A 24044-nucleotide genomic window follows, 5' to 3' on the forward strand; every position below is an offset into this window, starting at 1 on the left:
AAAGCTACAGTTTCCGAGCTTCCGCCTCTCAGAGCAGCCCTCCGCTGCAACTCCTTCAGTTCCACCAGGTGTTTGCCAAATGCTGCTGGCAAACACCTGCTGAGCTCCATATACGAGCTACTTTTCAATGCAACGCTGGTAAAAAGACATTAAAAGGTTAATAGAGGAGCCATGTTGTGATGATTTCCTGAAGGCAGGGTTTCAAAAAGAGCAGGAGTTTTTAAAGAGACAGAAGCCCAATTTCAAGGTGTTCAAGTTTGAAGTCAATTTTTTTTAAGTCATATTTGTTATATATAGCAGTTTTATAACAACTGAAGGTAACAGTTACTTGATGTAATGCTATAAAACGACATTATGTGCCTGGGAAATGCATAATGTTGACTATTTAAAGGACGTTGGTAGATTATTGAAACCAGGTAAAAATGAAGAAACTTGATGTAACAGAAATCAGTTATTGAAAAAAGAGAACTTGCTACATAAGAGTAGTTATAAAAATAACCTCAGATTGATCACAGGAAGTTGCAAAAAAAATAAAAAATCAATCCAACAGCATCACCACCAGGAATTAGGTGGATTTGAATATGTGGGAATGATCAGCATCGTCATGGGCACATGGACATGGCATTGTACATCAACACTGCACATATGAGAAAGTATCTGGTTTTCCTCCATCAGATGCTTTTGATAGCAATCTATGCCAGTTCTTGGCTTATTCCTATACCACTGTATTAGTTTATTAAGCTTTCTGAAGGGCTTAGGTGTGCCACAGCTCCTGACTCTCATCTCAGATTCCTCTTGGCTTCATTTCAGACTGATTTCTCTCTCCCCATTCCCTGTAGACCAGAGAAATAATTAGTCCAATCCCTGAGCACCAGTTTCTAACTGGAACCATTTCGTGTTGTGTTCTGACTTTACTGTAAGTTGTGTTTTTTCTCTTTGAGTGACGGTACGCTGAGTCCAGTTTAAAATTAGACTGCATGGTACTGATGCTGAGCCAAGGGCTCTACATTGTGCTAAGTGTTTTCCTTTCTTCCAGCTTGTTGACTTCCACTTACAAACCTGGCTTTACAAGTTTGTAAAGCCAGGTTAACCCTAACCCTAATCCCTGGGTACTGTGAACTACTTGTTACTGAGAAGTTTTTAATGTACTTTCTCACATAGCAGATGGCCCAGTTTAATGTTAATGTGTGTGTGTGTTTGTCTATTTCAGGTTTTGCTGGTACACCAGGGTATTTGTCTCCAGAGGTCCTGAGGAAAGATCCATATAGCAAGCCTGTGGATATGTGGGCCTGTGGTAAGGTTTTCTGCACATTTCACTACTGTATTTAGGAAAACACACCCACACACACGCATGCACATCCCGACATATATACAACTTTATAGTAAAATTGTGTGTAATAGAATCATATCATTACTAAAAAAAAGTAATAATAAAAAAATCAATTCCACTTGGCTCCCTAGTGGCCCCTGGAGCCCTAAGCTACTGCTTAGTTTACTTATGCTTTGGGCCGGTCCTGCTTCTGTATGTCTGTTATGTCTGTTCTTCTGACCACGTGAATCGCTTTGGGGGTGTAAGCTGTTCTCACAAAAGTTTAATTGCAGTCCCATCATTCAAGTATAAACAACCAAACAGAAAATAATATTTCAGCAAATATGTGGAATTGAACATCAAGAGCAGCTGGTGTGTGAAAGTAGCCATTGACAGTAAATGGCTTTTACCACCAGCACATTAAATACAACTGAGATTTTCTGCACTGTAATGATAAAATGCAGCTGTATCCGGATTAGAAGGTGGTCGTGCATTATCACTGCAATAATTTCCATGATTTACAGTTTCAAAGATACAACACAGTTAATGTATTGCAGTGGAACAGCAGATGACTGGGTTGGCCATTGAATGTGTTGGACAGCTGAATGCAAATATCACAATAAATATGTTCATAAATTAGGTTGAATGAGCATTACATTTAGAGTAGTTGCTCATATCCACAGTTTCTTTCTGCTCTGTAGGTTTGCGTGTGTGCATGCGCGGGTGGGAGTGTGTATGTGTGTGTATGCCCAATAAGCTCTTGAATTAATGGGTGTTGACAGCTGCTTCACACAAGTCTGATGGGTCAGCCTTCCTGGGCCTGAGATCTACCTCTCACTCACTCACTCACTCACTCACTCACTCACTCACTCACTCACTCACTCACACCCTTGGACACACTTGTGCTGACCAACTGAATCCACAGCATCAATAGCCTTTCATCTTTTCCCGACAATCAGCTGACCAATCAGAAACATCACTCCAGGTAGCACCAGCAAACACAATCATTGAGCGCCTTTGCCCTTTGATTATACACCGTTCAGCTGTTTCCTGCTTGGTTCCTTTCACTATGGCTACTCAATAATTAGCACTTTGTGTGCAAACATCAAGGGATCAAATAATAAGCAAAAATATGAACAATTCTGCAATAAAATACACTTTTGAACATGAATTATGTATGATTTGTTTTTTTCTTGTTACCTTCTAATTTTGCATGCAGTGAAGTCTCCTTTACTGCATCCTGACATACTTTTAATTTATGCTTTCATGTGCAGATTATCATGGTTCTAAAGCTCTGTTTCCACTATCTTGTTTATTTTTGTGTTTTTAGGAGTGATCCTCTATATTCTGCTGGTAGGATACCCTCCATTCTGGGATGAGGACCAGCATAGACTGTACCAGCAGATTAAAGCTGGAGCTTATGATGTGAGTTTTACTCTGAGGAGTGTGTGTGCTTGTGTGTATTGTAATAGCCAAGTCGAGGTCCAGAGCCCAGACTGCATCATGTTCTTCCTCTCAGCCTAAATATTTCAGGGCCAGCTGCCAGTCAGTGATGTTGAGTCACGGCCTGAAAGGAAGTTGATCTAAAGGAGGATTTTTTTTCCAACATTAGTTATTTCTTTATTTTAATACAGACAAACAAGCAACCATACAGTAACATCAACATTAACATTACCCCGGCTAGGACAAAAAAAAAGGAAAGAAATGAAGACACATTATTGCAATATACACTGCTCAAAAAAATAAAGGAAACACTCAAATAACACATCCTAGATCTGAATGAAAGAAATATTCTCATTGAATACTTTGTTCTGTACAAAGTTGCATGTGCTGACAACAAAATCACACAAAAATCATCAATGGAAATCAAATTTAATAACCAATGGAGGCCTGAATTTGGAGCCACACACAAAATTAAAGTGAAATAACACTACACGCTGATCCAACTTTAATGTAATGTCCTTAAAACAAGTCAAAATGAGGCTCAGTATTGTGTGTGGCCTCCACGTGCCTGTATGACCTCCCTACAACGCCTGGGCATGCTCCTGATGAGGTGGCGGATGGTCTCCTGAGGGATCTCCTCCCAGACCTGGACTAAAGCATCCGCCAACTCCTGGACAGTCTGTGGTGCAACGTGACGTTGGTGGATGGAGCGAGACATGATGTCCCAGATGTGCTCAATCTGATTCAGGTCTGGGGAACGGGCTGGCCAGTCCATAGCTTCAATGCCTTCATCTTGCAGGAACTGCTGACACACTCCAGCCACATGAGGTCCAGCATTGTCCTGCATTAGGAGGAACCCAGGGCCAACCGCACCAGCATATGGCCTCACAAGGGGTCTGAGGATCTCATCTCGGTACCTAATGGCAGTCAGGCTACCTCTGGTGAGCACATGGAGGGCTGTGCGGCCCTCCAAAGAAATGCCACCCCACACCATTACTGACCCACTGCCAAACCGGTCATGCTGAAGGATGTTGCAGGCAGCAGACCGCTCTCCACAGCGTCTCCAGACTCTGTCACGTCTGTCACATGTGCTCAGTGTGAACCTGCTTTCATCTGTGAAGAGCACAAGGCGCCAGTGGCGAATTTGCCAATCCTGGTGTTCTCTGGCAAATGCCAAGCGTCCTGCACGGTGTTGGGCTGTGAGCACAACCCCCATCTGTGGACATCGGGCCCTCATACCAACCTCATGGAGTCGGTTTCTAACCATTTGTGCAGACACATGCACATTTGTGGCCTGCTGGAGGTCATTTTGCAGGGCTCTGGCAGTGCTCCTCCTGTTCCTTCTTGCACAAAGGCGGAGGTAGCGGTCCTGCTGCTGGGTTGTTGCCCTCCTACGGCCTCCTCCACGTCTCCTGGTGTACTGGCCTGTCTCCTGGTAGCGCCTCCAGCCTCTGGACACTACGCTGACAGACACAGCAAACCTTGCCACAGCTCGCATTGATGTGCCATCCTGGATGAGCTGCACTACCTGAGCCACTTGTGTGGGTTGTGGAGTCCGTCTCATGCTACCACGAGTGTGAAAGCACCACCAACATTCAAAACTGACCAAAACATCAGCCAGACAGCATAGGTACTGAGAAGTGGTCTGTGGTCCCAACTGCAGAACCACTCCTTTATTGAGTGTGTCTTGCTAATAGCCAATAATTTCCACCTGTTGTCTAGTCCATTTGCACAACAGCAGGTGAAATTGATTGTCAATCAGTGTTGCTTCCTAAGTGGACAGTTTGATTTCACAGAAGTTTGATTTACTTGGAGTTATATTGTGTTGTTTAAGTGTTCCCTTTATTTTTTTGAGCAGTGTATTATGTAAGGCTACATGAAAAAATAGCAGAAATATCTAGACCAGTGTAGTATAAAGGGGTCCCAAATATTATGAAACATATTTTCTCTATTGTGCAATTTACTAGTTAGAAAGTCCAATGACACATATTCAAGGGCAGTCCTTTGCCATTGTGTTTTGGGTGGAACCTTATTTCTTATCCAGTTCAAGAGGAAACATTTCCTAGCACAGAATGTAAGTCAATGTCAAACTTATTTATATAGCACTTTAAAAGCAGGTATAAAACTGCACCAAAGGGCTGTACAAGAACGACAATAACACAAATTGATAAAAACAGAGTATCAAAACACTACTTCAAATAAATGCCAAAGAATAAAAATGAGTTTTAAGAAGCGATTTAAAATGATCCAGGCTGTGGGCAGATCTAATTTGGAAAGGTAAATTGTTCCATAGAAGAGGAGCAACAACAGAAAAAGCCCGATTTCCTTTCCTCTTAAGTCGGGTCCGAGGAACTGTCAGTAATAGCTGATTATTTGAACGTAGGATTCTGGACACAGACGGAAATTTTAAAAGGTCCCGAAGATAATGGGGAGCTAATCCATTTAAAACTTTATAAGTTTATAAAAGAATCTTAAAATCTATTCGATAAAAGACGGGTAGCCAGTGTAAAGAGGCCAGTATGGGCCTTATATGGTCATGCTTCCTGGTTCCTGTAAGAAGTTGTGCTGCTCCGTTCTGGATGATTTGAAGTCGCTGTATCTGTAATTTATCCAGGCCTCTATATAATGAATTGCAATAATCCAAACGAGATGTAATGAAGGCATGGATAAGTCCTTCAAAGTCCTTAAAATAAAAATAAGATTTAACTTTTGCTAAAATCCACAGGTGATAAAAAATGGGCCTAAAATTTGCTAGTACGCTTGAGTCTAGATTAGGTTTTTTAAGAAGGGGTTTAACCACAGCATGTTTAAGTATTGATGGGACACAACCTGACTGCAATGAGGCATTTATCACCATTAAGATACATAGGCCAGAAGTGAGAAAAATGTATTTTATCAGATGAGTAGGAAGACAATTCAAAGGATAATTTGATGGCCGCAGATGCTTAATTATTGAGGTCAGTTCATCTAAAGAAACTATCTGAAAATACTCCAGAACAGCTGTGCATTGTGGCATTTCTTGGGAATCTAAATCTAATAGGGTATTTGAGCCTCTAAGAGCTACAATTTGTTTCTTTGAAAAACTTAGAAAAAGCCTCACAAAGTTCAGTAGAGGCTAAAGGGCCAGATGTCATCGAGGGATTAACAATCCTATCCAGGACATTACAAAGGACTTGAGGCCTGTGCCTATTTGAAGCTACAAGATTAATAAAATATTTAGATTTAGCTAATTTGACATTATTCTGATAATTAAATAAACTGTCTTTCAAAATGTCAAACGAAACCTGCAATTTATCTCTTTTCCCCCTCCTCTCAGCTCGCCTACATTCCTGCCTGAGTCCACCAGTGGTTTCATTAAGCCACGGCTCTAAAAGTTTCTTTTTTGTAGTTTTTATAGTTTTCAAGGGAGCTATACTATTTAGAGCATTTGAACATGTGTTAAAATTTAGAATAAGAGCTTCTATGTAGTATTAGCAAGGACTGCATTTAGTTGAAGAGCAGCATAAGACTTTATAGTACGAGAAAGTATGGGTTTAGTGTCATTTGTATCCACAGAAGATGAAATATTAATAGAAAATAAAATGGGCAAATGATCAGAAATGCATATCTGAAGGATTTCAATGATATCCAAACAAAGACCATGTGATAGCACCAGATCCAAAGTATGTCCGTTTAAATGCGTTGGCCCAACCACAGATTGTGTGAAATGGAATGAATCAATCAAGTCCAAAAAGTCCTTCACCAGATGTTTATCTGGGCAGCATACATGTATATTAAAATCACCTGTAATTAAAATATGATCATACTCTAATGTAATCCATGCCATAAGTTCTGAGAATTCATGAATAAAATCCTTGTTGAACTTTGGAGGACGGTAGACCACCACACACAGAACTGGTTCAGTTAATTTCACTTCAAAGACTTTGAGCTCAAAACTGGAAAATGAGTTTATAGATGATTGTTGACAGTGGAAACTGGATTTAAAAATTGCAGCCAGACCTCCACCTTTGCCAGTCAACCGGGGAGCATTTATAAAAGCACAGTTCAGAGGTAGAAGTTCAGAAAACGGGAACAACTGACCTTCTTGTAGCCAAGTTTCTGTGATGAATAAAAAATCCAAATCCCGAGAAGTAAACAGGTCATGTAGCACGAAGGTCTTATTAGCTAAAGACCTACCATTAAGCAAAGCCAGGCAGATGGTTGATGGTGCAGCAGCACAAGTTGAAGGCATAACATAGTTCAACCGCTTTAGGTTTCCATAATCCACATTCCTCTTTTGATCCCGAAACCGTCAATGACAGAAAAACTCCACCACGTCCATCCGATAGCAGCACAGCCCGGGAACAACAAGGCGAATACAGCGGCGTCCTACATTCAGGAAACGAGGACACCATCCCAGTCGAGGAGAGCCGCCTCGACGGCGAAGAAATGCCAAATAGGCTTTAATCCTCACCGCCAGTCCTCCACGTTTACCACGTCTTCGACGGAAATGCCTTTCCGGAATCAGATGTGGAAAACTCAGCAGCTCATTAGGGATGTCAGTGAGGAACTGGAAACCTCGGTTTCTTGGACCCAGACCATATCCAAGTTGTAGATCTACCGAAGTTTTAATGTCCAGAAGTGCTTGACGGTCATAAACAATTAAGCCACTAGAACCTTAACAGCATACATGTACAAATAGAGCAAAAAGAGTAAAAATAAAGTAGAGAGAGCGAGTCGGACGGCGTGCCGAATACATTGGCGCCATCTTGGCCATTCCTGTAATGCATCCTGTAATGTAAAGTGTTTTTCACAGTTCTTCTTAAGGCTGTTCGTCACTCCCACTAATATATACTGTATAGCACGAATGCACTTTGGAGAAAAATGTGAATTCTTTCTCTACCAAATGTTGTGTAGAGAACATCTAATACATCCACATAGTTCAGCTCCTCACATAAAGTGATGAGAGTTTTAGCCTGGGGAATAAGACCTAACTTGCCTTGAGGAGATTTATCCATAATCGGGTTTAGGTGGCACTTGCAGGAGGTGAAACAACGATGTTTGCGCGATTTCTACTCTTTTGGCTAAGTTTAAGTGTTTAAACTGGAGTCTTAGCGCAACGTTCAGGAAAAGTGTGGAAGATGTCATGGTCGGCCAAACGGGTGACCCATCAGCTCTTCAGTTTGCAAAACCACGTAAAAAAAGCTGCTAAACCCGCGACCCCGCCAGAACCACGCACACGTGACCCCACTTAGAACTACAGGAGTGTTAAAACTCAGCTTGTTTGTTTTTAGCTAGCTTCACTACATAGTCATATTTAGCTTACTGGAAGAGCACCACACCACCAAATTAACAAAAGTAAACTGACCAATAACATTTAGGTTTAGGACGGACATGTACTAACCCCCACAGACTCACACAGATGTGGGCTACATAAGATGTTTTGACACAAAATGCCTTATTTTAGTAGTAGTAAAGACGGTAAAAAAATGAATCCATCAACTTTTTTTTTTTTCTAATTTAAAGACAAATCTTAAGGTACTCCACAGTGCGTAGATCTGCAGGCGCTACTGGATTTATAAAAGTTATTGAATAGTGAAAGTGCAGTTGATTTATTGCACAATTTCATTGGATCTCTGTGAACTACTCATCAATTTGTTTGGTCTATTGTTATGTATATAAAGTTTTTGGCAGCATTAAAAAAACACACATTAGCCGCACCTTAGTATAGACCAGAGTGTCCAAAATGTGGGGAAAAAAGTAGGAGTAGTTCAGTATTGTATTTTAAAGGATACATAGGGGCCGTCGAGATGGCTGAGAAATGTATCATGTCATGCATTTCATATCAGTTGATTGATAATTATTGATTAGTATTTTTGTTGTAAATATCCAAAATACTGCCAAAGTAGTGATGTGACCTTCCCTCTTTTATCCACAATTTCCTCTTTTTCTTTTTGAATACCTTACCTCCACCCCAATCTGTTTTATTTTTAGGCAGTCCCACATACTCAGGCATACTGTGTGTGTTCTGTGAACTGGGCTCTGTCTGCTGTCTGTGGACAGTTGAGATTTTATTGTCAAGCCTACCAACTGCCAAAATTTCTCATGACTAATTTCTTCATTTCCCACAATCACAATGGATACCAGCAATTTTGATGAGCCAGTTGGGTGCCTATCGCCATTTTTTTCTCAATCAGGGCAGCTACTGCACAACTGCCAGAGCTGCAGTGAGATTGGCAGTCACGCCAAGTATTCCTGCAACTGTGCACTGACTCAACCTTACCAGCTTGGTGTGAACACTGCTTCCTGCCAATCAGTTCCCTGTAAAAGTCAGCCTGTGATTTTTGGAAAAAGGCACAAACCTACGTGCAAACGTATCCAGCAGATATCCACTTTGATTCCACATTGAAAACACGTGGGCCTTTGAGGAGTGAAGGACACCTGAGTATGTTGAGGCAACAGGAATCTACTGCTGTGCATGTTACATAACAAGTTGTTGCTAACAAACCGAAAAGTGAACTGGGACTTGCCCTTGCTTGACCTGTACAACCTGCCTTGAATGTTCATGATAAAAGTCCAGAGAGGAATCAGCCGACTTGTGTGTTCTCATTCGACACAGGCGCATAAAACTTTGAAGCTAACACCCGTTGGGCAATGGTCTCAAGCTGCAGTCCTTGAGGGCCAGAGTTGTGAAACTTTTAGATGTGTCTCTTGCCCTACACACTTGAATTAAATGGCTACAGTGCCTCACTAGCTTGCAGTCCAGTTCTACATAGCTCTGCTAATGAGCTAATATTGGAGCAGAGACATTTAGTTGTTTGTATTTCCTTTTAATTCATGTAATGCACTTTGTACTGCCTTGCTGCTGAAAATGTGCTATATAAATAAAATTACCTTACCTCACCTTACCACCTCACCTCTGGCTTAGGGGCTCCATAATGTTAATTTGTTCTGATTAGTTTTTTAAGTGTGCAACCTAAGGAATTAACTGAAGACAGGGATTAAGTGTGCATAGCTGACCTTTATGTCTTCTTCCTAACAGTTCCCCTCTCCAGAGTGGGACACAGTGACCGCTGAGGCCAAAGACCTGATCAATAAGATGCTAACCATCAATCCAGCTAAGAGAGTAACTGCTGCAGACGCTCTCAAACACCCCTGGATCTGTGTAAGTATAGACATATAGCACTTCCTTGGTCCTCAACCTCCATGATTCAAGTGGAGCGTGTTGATTTTCCAAGAGCCATTTTTGATGGCGTGCTGTCTCTGTATTCACAGCAACGCTCCACTGTGGCCTCCATGGTGCACAGACAGGAAACAGTGGAGTGCCTCAAGAAATTCAATGCCAGAAGGAAACTGAAGGTAAAAGTCTGCTCTGAACTTCTGAACAGGCACTGTTCACTTTGCTGCTTCAAATCAAAAGTGTTTTTTTTCCTGAAATAGATGTTTAGATATTTTCCAGATCTTGTCCAACTAAGTTTTTTCTCACCCATTGTTTTCTGAAGGGTGCCATCCTGACAACTATGATTGCCACTCGCAACTTCTCAGGTAGGACTGAAAGACTTCAGAGTAAATTCTGGGTAAAACCACAATTCTTCTCTGCCCTACCTGTAATATTGATTCCCCTGAAATGCTAAAAGAGCTGGTTTTCCCATCTGTCCTCCATTCAATTGCTACAAACTCTGAGCAAATCATTACAATCTAATTTATAGATCCCTTTCAAAGGGCAACCCAGCAAGACCCATTGGGTGTAGAGGTGTGCCGATCGATCGGCCACCGATCATAATCAGCCGATTTCCGTGAAAAAGTCTATGATGGGTGATAGGTATTTTCCTTTCGAACCTAAATAAAAGAAAGAACCACAGACAACGTATATGAACTTTACGTGGAGCTTTTGTAAAAGGAGAACGCTCTGCCAACTCTTCCTCCGAACAATTTGCAGAGCATTCTGATCGGCTCTCACATGAGCTCCTGTTTTTATTGTCAAAGAAGAACAGGCAAGGGGGCAGTCAGGAAAAACAACAGAGGTCGTAAAGCTTCTAACCCAAACATCTAACAACCCAGTTCCAGATGTGATATCTGGTCAAAGGTCTGAGCCCGGTTCAAATCTCGGTCAGTACTGTCAATAAAACAAAATACGACTGTTCACAGGTGGTTACTAAATTAGGAGGTGTTCTTGCAAAAGGATTTAAGGTCTGAGAAACTTAGTTTTATCTATTTCTCGTAAAGTTAAACAGACAGTAGTGACCTCCATACACACATACGAAAGAGAACACTTTAAACAGAAAATCACAATGATCTATAGGCTGAATGTGAACTAAAGTAAGAACAAAATGATAATACCAAAAAATCTCTAACAATGGGAGATCACCGATCACCAAAACCGATCACGTTTATCTCACTTCACAGCCTGCGTGTGCAGCTCATCTCCTCTTTCTTTCACACTGCACAAGCACACAGCAACAATTCCTAAGCGATGTCGTGTGGAACTTCAACGGTCTGAGAGAGAATGGGGACGTTTGCATGTTGTGGTAGAAATCTACCTCGGGAGTGAAGCACGTCACAATTCGTCAACACAACGAATCTAATATGGCATTTCAAAAACAAATACTTGACGGAGTTTGGCTACATCGAGGCTCACTGCAGGGAAAAAAGACCTCCTGATCAGCCAGGCAGCAGGTAAAGCAGAGCACAACTACCAACAGTGACCTGGATTAGCATCACAGTCAGAAAGCTAAACAAATAACCCGAAAAATAATTCAAGTCAACGAGCTGGCGGTGGAAGACGCTGGTTCTGCTCCCGCTGTTGAACCGCAGCTACTGGTGGTAATATTTCACAGACGTAGCGCCGCTCAACCTCCACCCAGCAGTGAACTCTCACTCAGAACGTCTGCTCAAAGCTGCAGCATGTAACTTCAAAAAACAACAAAAAGATTTTAGATGTGTATTAAAATATGTCTCTTATGTCTAAATTAGGTGAATTTGAATTAAATATTTGTGATCTGTAGCCAAAATAACTGTGTTCAATGTTCTCAGCAGTGACTTTTGCTTCCCCCCCCTTCTCTTGTCTGGTAACATTTCTCTGGAAGGTAAGAGTCTTTATTGCAACTAGCACTGCTGTGGTTCTGAGGCATGTCTGTTAGAGGAACTCCATAGGGCTTTCATGTGGCACAGTCATTCTGTTGTTGGTCATATCAAGAGGGGGAAAAAAAGTAAAAATATACCACTAAAATCTACATTTCTGTGTTTTAATTAATTGGATAGAAATGTTTGTAGTAATATTTGATTCATACATATAAATTCCAATATATTTATATGTATATCAGTATGTACGTATAAATATTGCATAATATTCATACATATAAATATAAGTTAGACAAAAGTCTTTTTTCTAACAAAACCTCCAGTTAACATCAAAAATATTGTTGATTTAAATCATTTACTGAAGTGATGTAGCTGACCTTTGAGGACCTCTGCAAACTCATTAGAAATGAAATAGATGGAGGGCCCATTTCCTCTTAGATCTGCAACATTCCCAAAGTTTTGCAACCATGCTCACTGACAGCAACAGTAAAACTTCCATCTAGAAAAAAGTTAGATTATTAGCAGAAGAAGGAAATTGACTCTTAATGCCTCCTTATTTTGACCTTTTTCTGGGGTAAATTTCTAGTCTGGTAAATACAGGGGAAATGAAGTGGGTATAATATTTGTCCTAAAAATTTTAATGCTTCCAGGGAAAAGTTCCTACTGTGGAAATATTCCACTTATTCAGGGAAAAAGAATTTTAAAAAGATAGTGATTTCTCACAGCAGCAGTTTTAATCTCTCTATTGTGTAGATTAAAAACTCTTTTCTCTCTGTTTCTGTTCTTATATTTTACTCATGAATTTGGTGCCATCTTTTTCATGATGGTTTTTGTTGCTGTGGGTGTTCACAGTCTGCTCCATTCCAACCACAGTTCACCAAAAACAGTCAATTGTCCTGCTGTAATGTTCTGTTTTAAACTAATCCTGATGTTTTACAGTTGTTTTCCTCTTTCATTGTTCTATGTCACCAGTGGTATACTAATGCGCTAATAAGAGTTAACCTATTGTTTAGTGCTTTAGCGTTTTTGCTAACTTGAAAGCGCATAGTGCACTTAGCTCCCCCTAAATACATTTCTCTGGATAAATTCTAAAGCGGTAATTTACTTGGCTGTTTTGTAAACTTTCAGTTGAATGAAGATTGAAATGAAAGCTGTGTTGAAGTTTTGTTTTGCTTATCGACTCTTTAGGACATTTATGTTCATGCTCTTATTTTCAAGTGGATGAAGTCTCTTATTTTCCCTAATAAATTTATTTCAAACAAGAAATAATAAATGGGCAAAATAAAAATACAGACATTAGAGAGCAAGACACAAACATGAACGCAGTATCTCTAAGGGCATTATAGAACATGTAAATTGTAATGTCAAAATTAAATTGTACCTGGAGGGTTATAGTCCTTCAAGACCAGATATAATTTAAATTAAAGTTGGTACTTTAGCCTTAACTTCTGCTAAAGACACTGTTGGTGTAACACTTTTTTTTAGTACAACTAATACTTCTGATTGGGGTTGAACCAACTATGTTATCTAACACATTTTTACACTGTGATCGAAAAGAATTGTCCATATTCAATTCTTAAAATGGACAAGTCTATGGTCACCTCCTGTCTTTTGTAAAGGATGCACAGATGACCTTTGCCCCTACTCTGCCCTCACTGCGACTTCTAATCACCTGCTCCATGTCTCCGTCTGTCCATGCATGTTAACTAAAGAATAGGTGGTAATTGATTGTCAACATAAACTAGAAATTGGCTTTCATGATTCCAGTCCTTAATAAATGCACGTACTTTTCCTTGTATGATTGGGACGAGATATCAGTAGATTACTGAAAGCTGGGATAAAAATAGAAGAGCTGAATACAGCAGATTCTAACAGTCTCATCGGATGAATCCTTGCATGTTCCAGACTGATGATTCTGTAAGTTTGCTTTGAATTTCAGGGTTTCCCCCAGAAAACCTGTTTGGGGAACCAGGGCTCCACCAGTGGGCCACCATGTTTTTGTATTAAAAAATGTTACATTGACAGGAAAGATAAAAATATTACTGGGTAATTATATATTACTGGAAGACGTTGTTGACAATGTGTAAGCACACAACTAGAGTCTTAAGAACGACAAACAAAAAACATACTTAATATACTTAAACATACTTAAAAAACACACATCTGCCTAACAGGAAGCAGAAAAAACATTTGACATGGTGCTGTTAGAGGAATTGTGATGCCATAAAAAAAGATCAACATTAAAAACAGCATGCTGCGTGACTACGACACACTGACACACATTCCACCGAGGAACACACACAAACTTTGAGTGCAGACACAGAGCCAGACGACGGGCCGGGGTGTTGAGATGTAAACACACACCCATACATAATGTTGTTCACAAATATTTATCATTCTCACAGCATGCTCAATGCACACCTCTAAAATGCGACTATAGGATATACCTGCAGCTCATATTGTGCTGCGCAAGAAGAGCAAACTTTGTAACGTTTAAACTTGACTCATAGCTGGAAAAATGATTCTTCACAGGGGGTTAAATATGAATAGTGACACAGGTGAAGATTTTCTCCAAGAACACCTTTTCAGTTTGAGTGAGAAGTCAGGTGTAAACTGCACTGAGGTAAAGTTTGAGAGATTCAGCCGTGGCCAATGCGCAGAGGCTCCAGCGTTGTGATATCTGTGCGCTGCCAGCCTCATGCCTTGTTCAATGCATCAGCTATATAAACCCTTCTTCAGGAATGATTCTGTTCTGATTCTGCTGGTGAAATGCTCAATGCAGCAAAGAGCCTACAGTTCAGGGTTACTGGTGTATAAAAAAATAAAAAATTTTAAACAGATTTTTTTTTTACAAAACAAGCAAAACTTAGCAGCTCGCCAGACTTATAGTACACTGGGGGAAATCTTGAACTCAATCTGCCTTTTTTCCCCCTCTTTTTCCAAATGTAGCAGGGTGCACACCCTGATGCAGACCGTAAGGGACCTTACCAAGCTCCACCCACAACCGACCCACATGACCGCAAGTCTCACAAACAAAGCCTCGCGGCGCATTGTTTCTATGTAAACATGACTCGATTAGTGCATCATTTCTACCGGATTTTCACAATATATCAGCTACTACAATGGACAGAGGAATTAACAAGTTCATGTCATCATCTGGGAGGAGGTTACTGGTTTCTCAGTCACAAGCTGGTTGCAAACCTGAGGCCAGCAGGTGTCAGTCAGTTATGGTAGATCTGAAATTTGGTTTGATGACCGAAATATGAGAAGCTACAGACTAATAGGAGGAACCAAAGAGCTTTGTAAAGGTAAAGGCAAATCTTCTGAAGTTGGGATATAATTCATTTAATTTCACATAATTACTGCAGTAGAAGCCATTTGTTTGTTAAAATTTAATGAAATATACTTGTTCTATTTGATGTTTGTTGTGAATGACGTAAACTCACAAACGAACAAGGTAATTAGTCCAACGTTTAGAAACTACAGCGGCTGTAATGAGCCACAGCAAAGTTAAACAAAGGTAAAATAACCTGAACAGGTGATCAACTCAAAACCACTCCTACCTTTTTACTCTCTCTCTCTCTCCCTTTGTAGTTTAAGCACACCTGTTACCGTGGCAACCTCCTGCGCCCCGCAAGACGAGCAAAGATTACGTTAAAAACATAACATTCAGTTCGTTACGATATCAAGTCTCCAGGCTTGATATTTATTTCTCGATTATTAATCAGCTGATTATTCAGGGATTATTAATTATTAATTCAGGGATTATTAATCCCTGAACACAGCAATGATTGATTGACTAGCTGTACTTGGTGCTAGAGTGGCTAACATGAGTAACAGTTTAGTCCAAAGACTTTTCTGCTCAAATAAAATCTTTAGTGAATGTCAGATACAGACACATTGCATATTGATCTGTTTAGCTAACGTAAGACTGTGTAGCAGACAGGCTTCAGGGTGTACAAGTTGTATCAGTTCTGCCATTATGCTGTACTTGGCTAACGGGAAGCTAAGTGTGTTTGTGAGACGGCCACGCACGTGACCACGTAGAATGGGCATCAGCCAATGACAAGCGGCCCCTGTGGTAAGGTCCATTGGCCAATGTTGAACAGACTTTGCATGAATGTGTGTGTGTGTATGTTGATGTGTGATTATTCATTCCAGCTGGTCGCTGATTTTATCATATTGTTATTTTTGTCTTCACAGCAGCCAAGAGCCTGCCGAACAAAAAAACAGATGGCGTCAAAGTAAGTGCCCTCCCTCTCAATCTTCATCACTTCTTGTATATTCTCACACTTAACTCTTAGCACTCATTCACTATTGTTTGGCTCTGATATTTTTATGATGTGTTAATGAAATTGACATTCTGGTTTCCTTGGTTAAATGTGTCTGAATGGCTGTGAAACCTTTTCCCACTAAAGATTTGCCTCCACATGGTCACTGTGTGTCAGCAAAGGAAAAGCATCTACAGTGAACACTGAGGAAGACAGCTGGGAATGAAGAACTGATCATTGACGTCTTCTTTTCTGTCACTGTTCTCTCTGCTGTCCTGACAGCAAAGGAAAATCCTTCACTCATGCTGAGATAGTGTGTTTTACTCACATGGCTGCTTCTAAACCAGACTTGATTTCACCCATTTAGGATTGTGATGAGTCAGCGGAGCTTCTCTTTGTCCAATCAGAATTGCAACCTTATTATTTTTCATTGTGCAATGAGCTCAATTTAAAAAAATCCTGGTGTAGATGGTCTGCTTTAAATTGATCCCAATAGTGGAGCTCATTTCTTGTTTACTGCTTTTGATCACTTTTAGACATTGAGCACACCAGGCTTCTCCTAAATAAATCTTCCCAGATAAATTCTAAAGCACTCATTTTCTTTGCTGTTTTGAAACTTTTCAGTTGAATAAAGTTCCACATCTGTGTTGAAGTTTTTTTTGTTATTGGCTGCTAAGAATTCTTCAAGTAGTTAGACACCCATGCTCTTATTTTGAAGAAAGTGAAGACAGTTCACGAGGGTTGCCTGATCTGTCAGTTTCCAGTCCAAACACAATATCCCACTCTTTCCTTCCTTCTTTCCTTCCTTCTACAGCAGTGAATGTTTGGACACTAAGCCTTGTCACCTTTGCCCTGTCCTGCCTGTCTTTCTGTCCACTGTCCTCCAGATCAACAACAAGGCTAATGTGATCACCAGCACCAAAGAGCCTGTCCCCTCTCCTGCTCTGGTACACTGTCTGCTTGCCTTTCTGCCTTGGTTGCTGCATGGCTGTTGACTGTTGCAGTCCACCATAACACCAGTCCTCTGTGTTCTGATTACTTTTCATTCATGTTCGTCTCTTCATTTTAGCAGCTTCATTATGTGCGACATGGGCCACAAATATACTCTGCTGTACTTTGTTACATTGCTGTACATTGGCTCCATTGTTGTTGATGCTGAGTTAAGGTTTTTAGGGTTTGGGGAATCTGATATGACTTGCGATAAATAAATGACTTGCGATAATTTACAAAACTTAATGTTTTTGTGTTCACACTAAACTCATAACCAAGGTTGTAAATCCACCTGCTGGAAATAATAACATTCAATGTCAATTTATTTATAAGGCACTTTAAAAACAGATATTAACTACACTAAAGTGCTGGACAGTATTGATTAAACTACAGATAAAAACACATAAGAGTAAAAGCACAAATTAAAATGCAGGACAAGTAAATTACAAAGTCAGGCCTTGTGGAAATGCCAAAGATCATGACGAAGGTCTTGGAGATGAGCTGGAGCTAAACTATTTAGAGCTTTAAAAATCAATCCAACGAGAAACTGGCAACCAATGCAGAGAAACCAGTACAGTAAACCCTCGTTTTTCGCGGGGGTTACGTTCCAAAAAGAACCCGCGATAGGCGAAATCCGCGAAGTAGAAACCTTTATTTTTTTACAATTATTATACAATAAATACTCCATAATATATTGAAACCAAATAACAAAACCTTTTTACAGGCCCAAACATTTGTTCAACAGCTAAAAAGTACTGTATAAACATTTATTTATTTATTTTTTTTACAAATAACTACTGTACTGTAAAATAATAATTTTAATATGAACTGAAGGCGGATTCCCGTGCTCGAATTGCAGAGATCAGCAATCCCCCCGCGATCCGAGTCATTGGATTAGAACGGGAGAAAATAAAAAATCATTATGAAAAACAAAACAAAGTACAGTAGGACAAATAGTGACTCGCATGTATTTCGCTGCTCTTCTGACTGAGCCGCTGCATCCTGACTCCGCTCTGTGGTGTTTTTTTTCTTCTAAAGCCTGCGGTGCAGGTGTGTTTTTTCGAGAGAAGAACATAGTTATTGGTAGTTGTTGTCGCTCTTTTTTTCTACTGGGCAAAAAGATTCTTATAAACCGACATGCCACCATCGATTATGTTAAATATGACAAGCTGTTTTACGTATGTCTACATATTAAACCGCAACGTTATTGACACACAGGTAGAGAAGAAGCGGAGAGATTGTTTAGCCAATCAGAATGCAGAACACAATGCACGATGCAAATCCGCGAAGCAGCGAGACCGTGAAAGATGAACCGCGATATAGCGAGGGTTCACAGTAATGCGGTTACAAGCTCTCGTTTCCGGGTTCCAGTTAGGAATCTAGCTGCGGCATTTTGAATCATTTAGAGATGCTGTAAAAAAGATTTAATGAGTTGTTGTAGTCTAAACATGTAGTAATGACGGCATGCATACATTTCTCAAAGTCTTTGATACAGAAGATTAATTTAATTTTTGATAGAAGGCACAGATAAAAAAAAAAAAGGTTTGATTTCACGACAAAGCTCACCTGTTTCTCCAAATTACAAATGTCAAAAATGACACCAAGATTCCTAACAGAAGACTGATAAAAAGGAGCAAGGGAACGAAGAATTTTATCAGGTTTACTAATAAGGCTCTTTTGTAAAATCATTATAACTTGAGTTTTATATGGATTTAAGTGAAGAAAATTTTGGTCCATCCATTGGCTAACTCATAGACTTACAGTCTTTCCACTTCTTTGTCTTCTAAAGCTTTTTTATTTGTCACCAAATAAAAAGCCATCTTGAATGCATGCTACTTCAATAACTAGCTAACACTTAAATCAGTCTAGGCTCTTCTTAATAACAGGCATATTCCATTCAGTGATGTCACAGTAATAGTACATTTGTAATATATTCTGCAGCCCTAGTGGTCATTTGATTTTTGTCTAAGTCAGGGGTCTCTAACCCTTGTCTTCAACATATTTTGTCCCGCAAGTTTTAGATGCAGCCCTGCTTCAGCATAGCCAAATCAGATGAATGAGTCGTTAAGAGGCCTTTGCCAAACTTGATTGCATGTTCAAGAGGTAATTCAATAATTTGATTGAGGTGTTGAAGCAGGGATACAGCTAAAACTTGGAGGTCAGTAGATCTAGCATTGGAGACCACTTATCTAAATATAGTATATGCACATTATTCTGCTTTGCAAAGAATGAGTGATTCTAACCCTTACCGAGTTCCCATGTACCATTCTTACCACAGCCAGTCAGATTACTCTGACCACCAATATCTGAAGTGTAAAATCTTGAGTATCTTTAGGTGTTGTCACTTAACAATTTATGGGATACTTAACATTCTGTACTGGAAAAACAAGAAAAAAGTAAAGATCAAGCCATGAATTTGGGCATTTTTGACCAACATGTCAACCTTAAAGCTGCAAAGGTGAACCCTTGTCTAAGCTCCCTTTGCTTGTTCATAAATGGGTGGCTAAAGAACAGTCCTCAAGTGTCCTTTAGCAAATATCCAGCTGGTCTACTGCTATAAAGGTCGAAACACATTGGTTTCAACCAATGGTAAAGTGTATGACACAAAAATGTCGGACACAGAGTCTGACATTTGTAGAGGTGAAGGTCCTGTTGGATGGTCCCAGTCCACAGTGGTCAGGAACTACTACTAAAAGCATCCCACGGAAAGATGCTTTCTTTCAGATTGATCTGGCAACAGGCTCATGGTTGGTCATTGTTGTGCTTGAGGATAGGAGACTTGTAATTTGTTGGAATCTTGGAAAAGGTCTTCTGTCAGTCAGAGACAGTACATACATTCAGAACACCTGCAGTCCAGGTTGCTGTTGATGATTGATGCATTCATCTACAATTATTTGTTTAGCCTTAGAACTATAGCATAGAACAGTATGGTGGCTTAGTCTGAATCTGTTACTTTTCTACCCCTAAGAACACTCAGAGTTGGCTCGTGGCACTTTACCTGGAGAAATAATGAGGTCCAATTGAGACATCTGAGAATACTCTCTGCAGTAATCTGCTGAAAAAATCTGCATGTTTCAAGTCGCATACAGTATATATGATCATGGGTCTGAACATCTTTTGGAACAGAAAGTTTAGATGCTGATCTGGCTGACAAACTGTCCAGGCATAGTGAAACTGAATTCATGGTACTCCGATGCATCTAAAAGTGGTCAGCTGGTGATGTCTTAAACTAGGCCAACAACGTTCAACAAAGCACATAATGAAGACCCTCCAGCTTTGCAAGAGATTATTTTGTCTCAGGTGTGGTATGAAAATGCAGCCACAGTGAACAGGAAGTAGTTCAGCAGTACCACAGACTGGACTGCCATCAGGTTCTCCTTTTGTTATCTGTATGACCTTTCTAAGTTTCTAGCGACATGTTTGTAAAGTTGTGTGTGGTGGACTGTTAGTTTGCTGTTGAATGCCTCATGTGATGTGTGTTAACAGATTTTCTACTGTGATTTCCTTGTTTCAAATCATGTTTAGTAGTACAAGCTAATTAAACGTGAGGTGAAAATGATGGATGTTCTCCAGTTTCTGCTCTCACATGGTTCCATCTATCAGTTCTGCTGCTGTTGTAAATCTCCATTTTCTTTGCATTATTTTCTGTTTCATATCTATCTCTTTGCCTGCCATCACATCTGTATATTAATATTGCCTCCTAATACTGTCACTTTGCACCAACCTGCTGTTTTTGTCCTGCTGTGGGTCCTTTCAAAATAGGAGCCTCAAACCACTGTTATCCACAATCCAGCTGATGGAAACAAGGTATCCAGCTGATCTGAAGCTGTAGTTTACTACTGCCCTGCTGCTTAGAGCCAAGCTTTACTGTTGCTTCTGAACATTTTTGTGTTCTGTTGGTTGTGAAAAGTTCATGTTATGTGAGAAAATAATGTCTGCACGCAAAATTGTTGCATGTTTTTTTTTTTCAATTATAAAATGGATTGTATTTCCAAAATAATTCATTCATTCATTTTATTATCTAAATCACAGAATGATTCTCGCCTCCCATTTCAGTGTGTTTAAACTATACAAAGCTCTATCATCATGACATCAGTCTTACAGTTTTGAGACAAAAGGATTTTGCATGCTTGGAACAACATGGGAACCATGCAACAGCATGAATACCAAACTGTTCCTGTTCAAATCCCTTTCAGGTCAGCACAAGCACATCTACCATGTGTTGATCGTGAGCTTGTGCAGACATTTGGATCAATGTTATCACGTATAATTCATAAACTCATAAACTGACATTGTGGGAACACATGCATGCTTGTTTTCAAGCTTTGTGCTACGCTGTTACCTGATGGTGTGCTAGGTCATAGTGTAGTATACATTAAATGTTGCTGTGCATAGTATGAGTGTTATTTGTCTATACCAAATAAAAACTCGACACATATCACATCTCTCACTAGATTAATAAAATCATCTTTAATTTTTACTTTATTAAAACCACCTAATGTATATGCTTGAACAGGTGGTACAATTTTCTTTTCATGTTTTTGAAGTAACTTTATTATATTTATTCAAACATTCAACTAATATGAACTCTTCAGTAGACCTTGTTTTAAGAAAACTGGTTGAAAACACCCATTACTTACTGTTTGATTCACATTTCTCTATTTACACGTTAATGTCTTGCATGAAAAAATGTTATGAAACTAATCTATAGATGTCAATGTCAATCTATTCACAAAGCACTTTAAAAATGACTATTAACTACCAAAGTGATGTATAGTATTATTATGATGTCCTGATCAGGATTTGTTTTCTGATATAGGTCAGACATTGAGGAAAAGGCAGTTCCAGTCCGATGCTTCACATACTCATGAACATCAGTCCCATGTCTGTAAGGGACAGGAATAGGCTAGGCTAACATTAGCAGATATGACTCATTAATAAATAGGAATTTTTGCATTCCCTCGCAATATGCTTACTCTAATATTTGCTCATCTACTTTGTATACAGTCACAAATGTTAATTTAAATTTTCAAATATATACATTTTAAGAGCCTCAGTGAAAACGTGTTTATTCTTAACTCTTTGGTGCAAAAAACAATTGAAAATCGATTTCTTCACTAACTTTTTGTGTAAGGTTGAGATGGAACTGTACATGAAAACGGCCCTTTAAACCATTCAGACCAATAAGAGACACAATCAAAACTGTCTGATGACTCATTACCCCATTATAATAACTCAGAAATAGTCCAAATGGTTTGGGTGTATTTTTATTTCTTTCCTACTGGCAGAAAGTTTCTGTTTATATCATAGGTTTGTGGCGCCTTTCTATCCTAAAGAAAGATATATAAAGCTTCAGATATTTCACAAAGAGATATTAACAAACATGGAAAAACCTTACAAAAGCCCTATATAGCAGAAAATACGATGGGCACCGTAAGAAAGGCTTACAGTATTCAATTATCCCGCATGAACTGATCAGTACATTATTGCGAGGGAACGCAATACTTTTGCGTTACCTCAAAAGTATTGCGTTCCCTCACAAAAAAAAAAAATCCTCCATGTCCCCTAGGGGGCTCCGTAGATCGCAGTTCTTTAATAGTGATAACATTTAAAAAGTAAAGTTTAGCTTCTTTCTGGGCAGCTTTTTCTGCTACTTCATCAACTGTTTGTACGGTGCAGAGCAGATCACATGAAACAGATAGAAAGCTGAAACAGTCAATACGATTTCACTGTGAACGTTGCTGTGAAGGGTAAAAAATCATAAACATTATCCTAAAATATTGTTATGAAAGTCACACACATACATAGACAATAATTTATTCTGAGGTTGGGGTTGTCTGTGCAGCACGGTACGTTGGTAGCAGACCATAAAGGGGTATCGGAAGTTCAGTTTCGTCATTGATTCCAATGCTGATTCTTTGGATTCACCATGTTTCTGTTCTGGAAACGTCACACAAACTCAACCCAAAGCAGACTTTTTTGGAAGAGAAAACTGAACTTGATGATAAAAATGAGAAATGTCAAGTGTAGGTTAAATTTAAACTGTCCTATCATTTATTGTGTCTCAAATTTAAACAATATTTCTCAATGCTGGTGAAATTAGTAAGATTTGGATACCACAGAACTCTGACCGTCAGACTTATTCTTTCATCACTTAAAGCTAAGCCATCATCATACAATACCATTTCTTTGCATCCTCTTTGTTTAGTACTCCACTAGATAACTTTAAGATGACCAATCTCATATCTATCTAAGCCTGGTGCCTGTTCTTACCTTTTCTTTGTGATGGCTACAGTTTACTGTATATATGAAGAACATATGTTCATATTTGTGCTTTGTACAGGAGTCCAGCGAGAGTGCTAACACTACCATAGAGGATGAGGATGTAAGAGGTAAGAGGCTATGGACATTTCTCCTGCTTAAACCTTGGTTTGGTTTTTCTCTAACTCTTACTTGTGTGTTCAATCATTGTGTATTCTCAAATGTTATCTTTTTGTAAATAAGTTTTAGTCAGTTTATATGTATTAGCTGACACATACAGGAACATGGAGTAACTGATCTAGATCAGGGGTGTCAAACTCCAGTCCTCAAGGGCTACTGTCCTGCAACTTTTTGATGTGCCTCTGTTGCACCACCTGAATAGAATAATTAGGTCATTGCAAGGGTCTGGAGAACTGATCTACACAAGGAGGAGGTAATTAAGCCATTTCATTCCAGTGTTTTGTACCTGTAACACATCTAAAAACTGCAGGACACTGACCTAAGAAACAGACCTACCTAAATGAGACAAAGGAGAAACTTAAATACTGGCTGATCAGGCCACATAGAAGACACAAAGGGGAGAACACACAAAACCTAACTGAAGCTAACGTAGGAATATGTCATTCCCTCCTCTTGATGATGAGTAGTGTTATGAACCAATTTGCAGTCTCAGGCTTGCTGCACCCCTTCTCCACCTCTTTGTTCTCCTG

At 39.6% G+C, this 24044-nt stretch overlaps 1 protein-coding gene across 7 annotated transcripts in view; it reads left to right on the plus strand.

Moving 5' to 3' along the window:
- Window positions 1-24044, plus strand: part of camk2d1 (calcium/calmodulin-dependent protein kinase (CaM kinase) II delta 1) — a 127816-nt gene that overhangs the window by 64785 nt on the left and 38987 nt on the right. For 2 of the 7 annotated variants that reach the window (XM_028037815.1, XM_028037816.1), the window contains 9 exons: window positions 1211-1294; window positions 2640-2734; window positions 9774-9896; window positions 10007-10090; window positions 10234-10276; window positions 16016-16056; window positions 16971-17030; window positions 20836-20880; window positions 23417-23465. In XM_028037815.1, the coding sequence (XP_027893616.1) occupies window positions 1211-1294; window positions 2640-2734; window positions 9774-9896; window positions 10007-10090; window positions 10234-10276; window positions 16016-16056; window positions 16971-17030; window positions 20836-20880; window positions 23417-23465 (624 nt within the window). The remainder of the gene's footprint in view (window positions 1-1210; window positions 1295-2639; window positions 2735-9773; window positions 9897-10006; window positions 10091-10233; window positions 10277-16015; window positions 16057-16970; window positions 17031-20835; window positions 20881-23416; window positions 23466-24044) is intronic. The other 5 variants (XM_028037818.1, XM_028037820.1, XM_028037819.1 and 2 more) reach the window with 5 other exon arrangements.

Source organism: Xiphophorus couchianus, chromosome 14 (genome assembly GCF_001444195.1).
Source record: "Xiphophorus couchianus chromosome 14, X_couchianus-1.0, whole genome shotgun sequence".
NCBI lineage: Eukaryota > Metazoa > Chordata > Actinopteri > Cyprinodontiformes > Poeciliidae > Xiphophorus > Xiphophorus couchianus.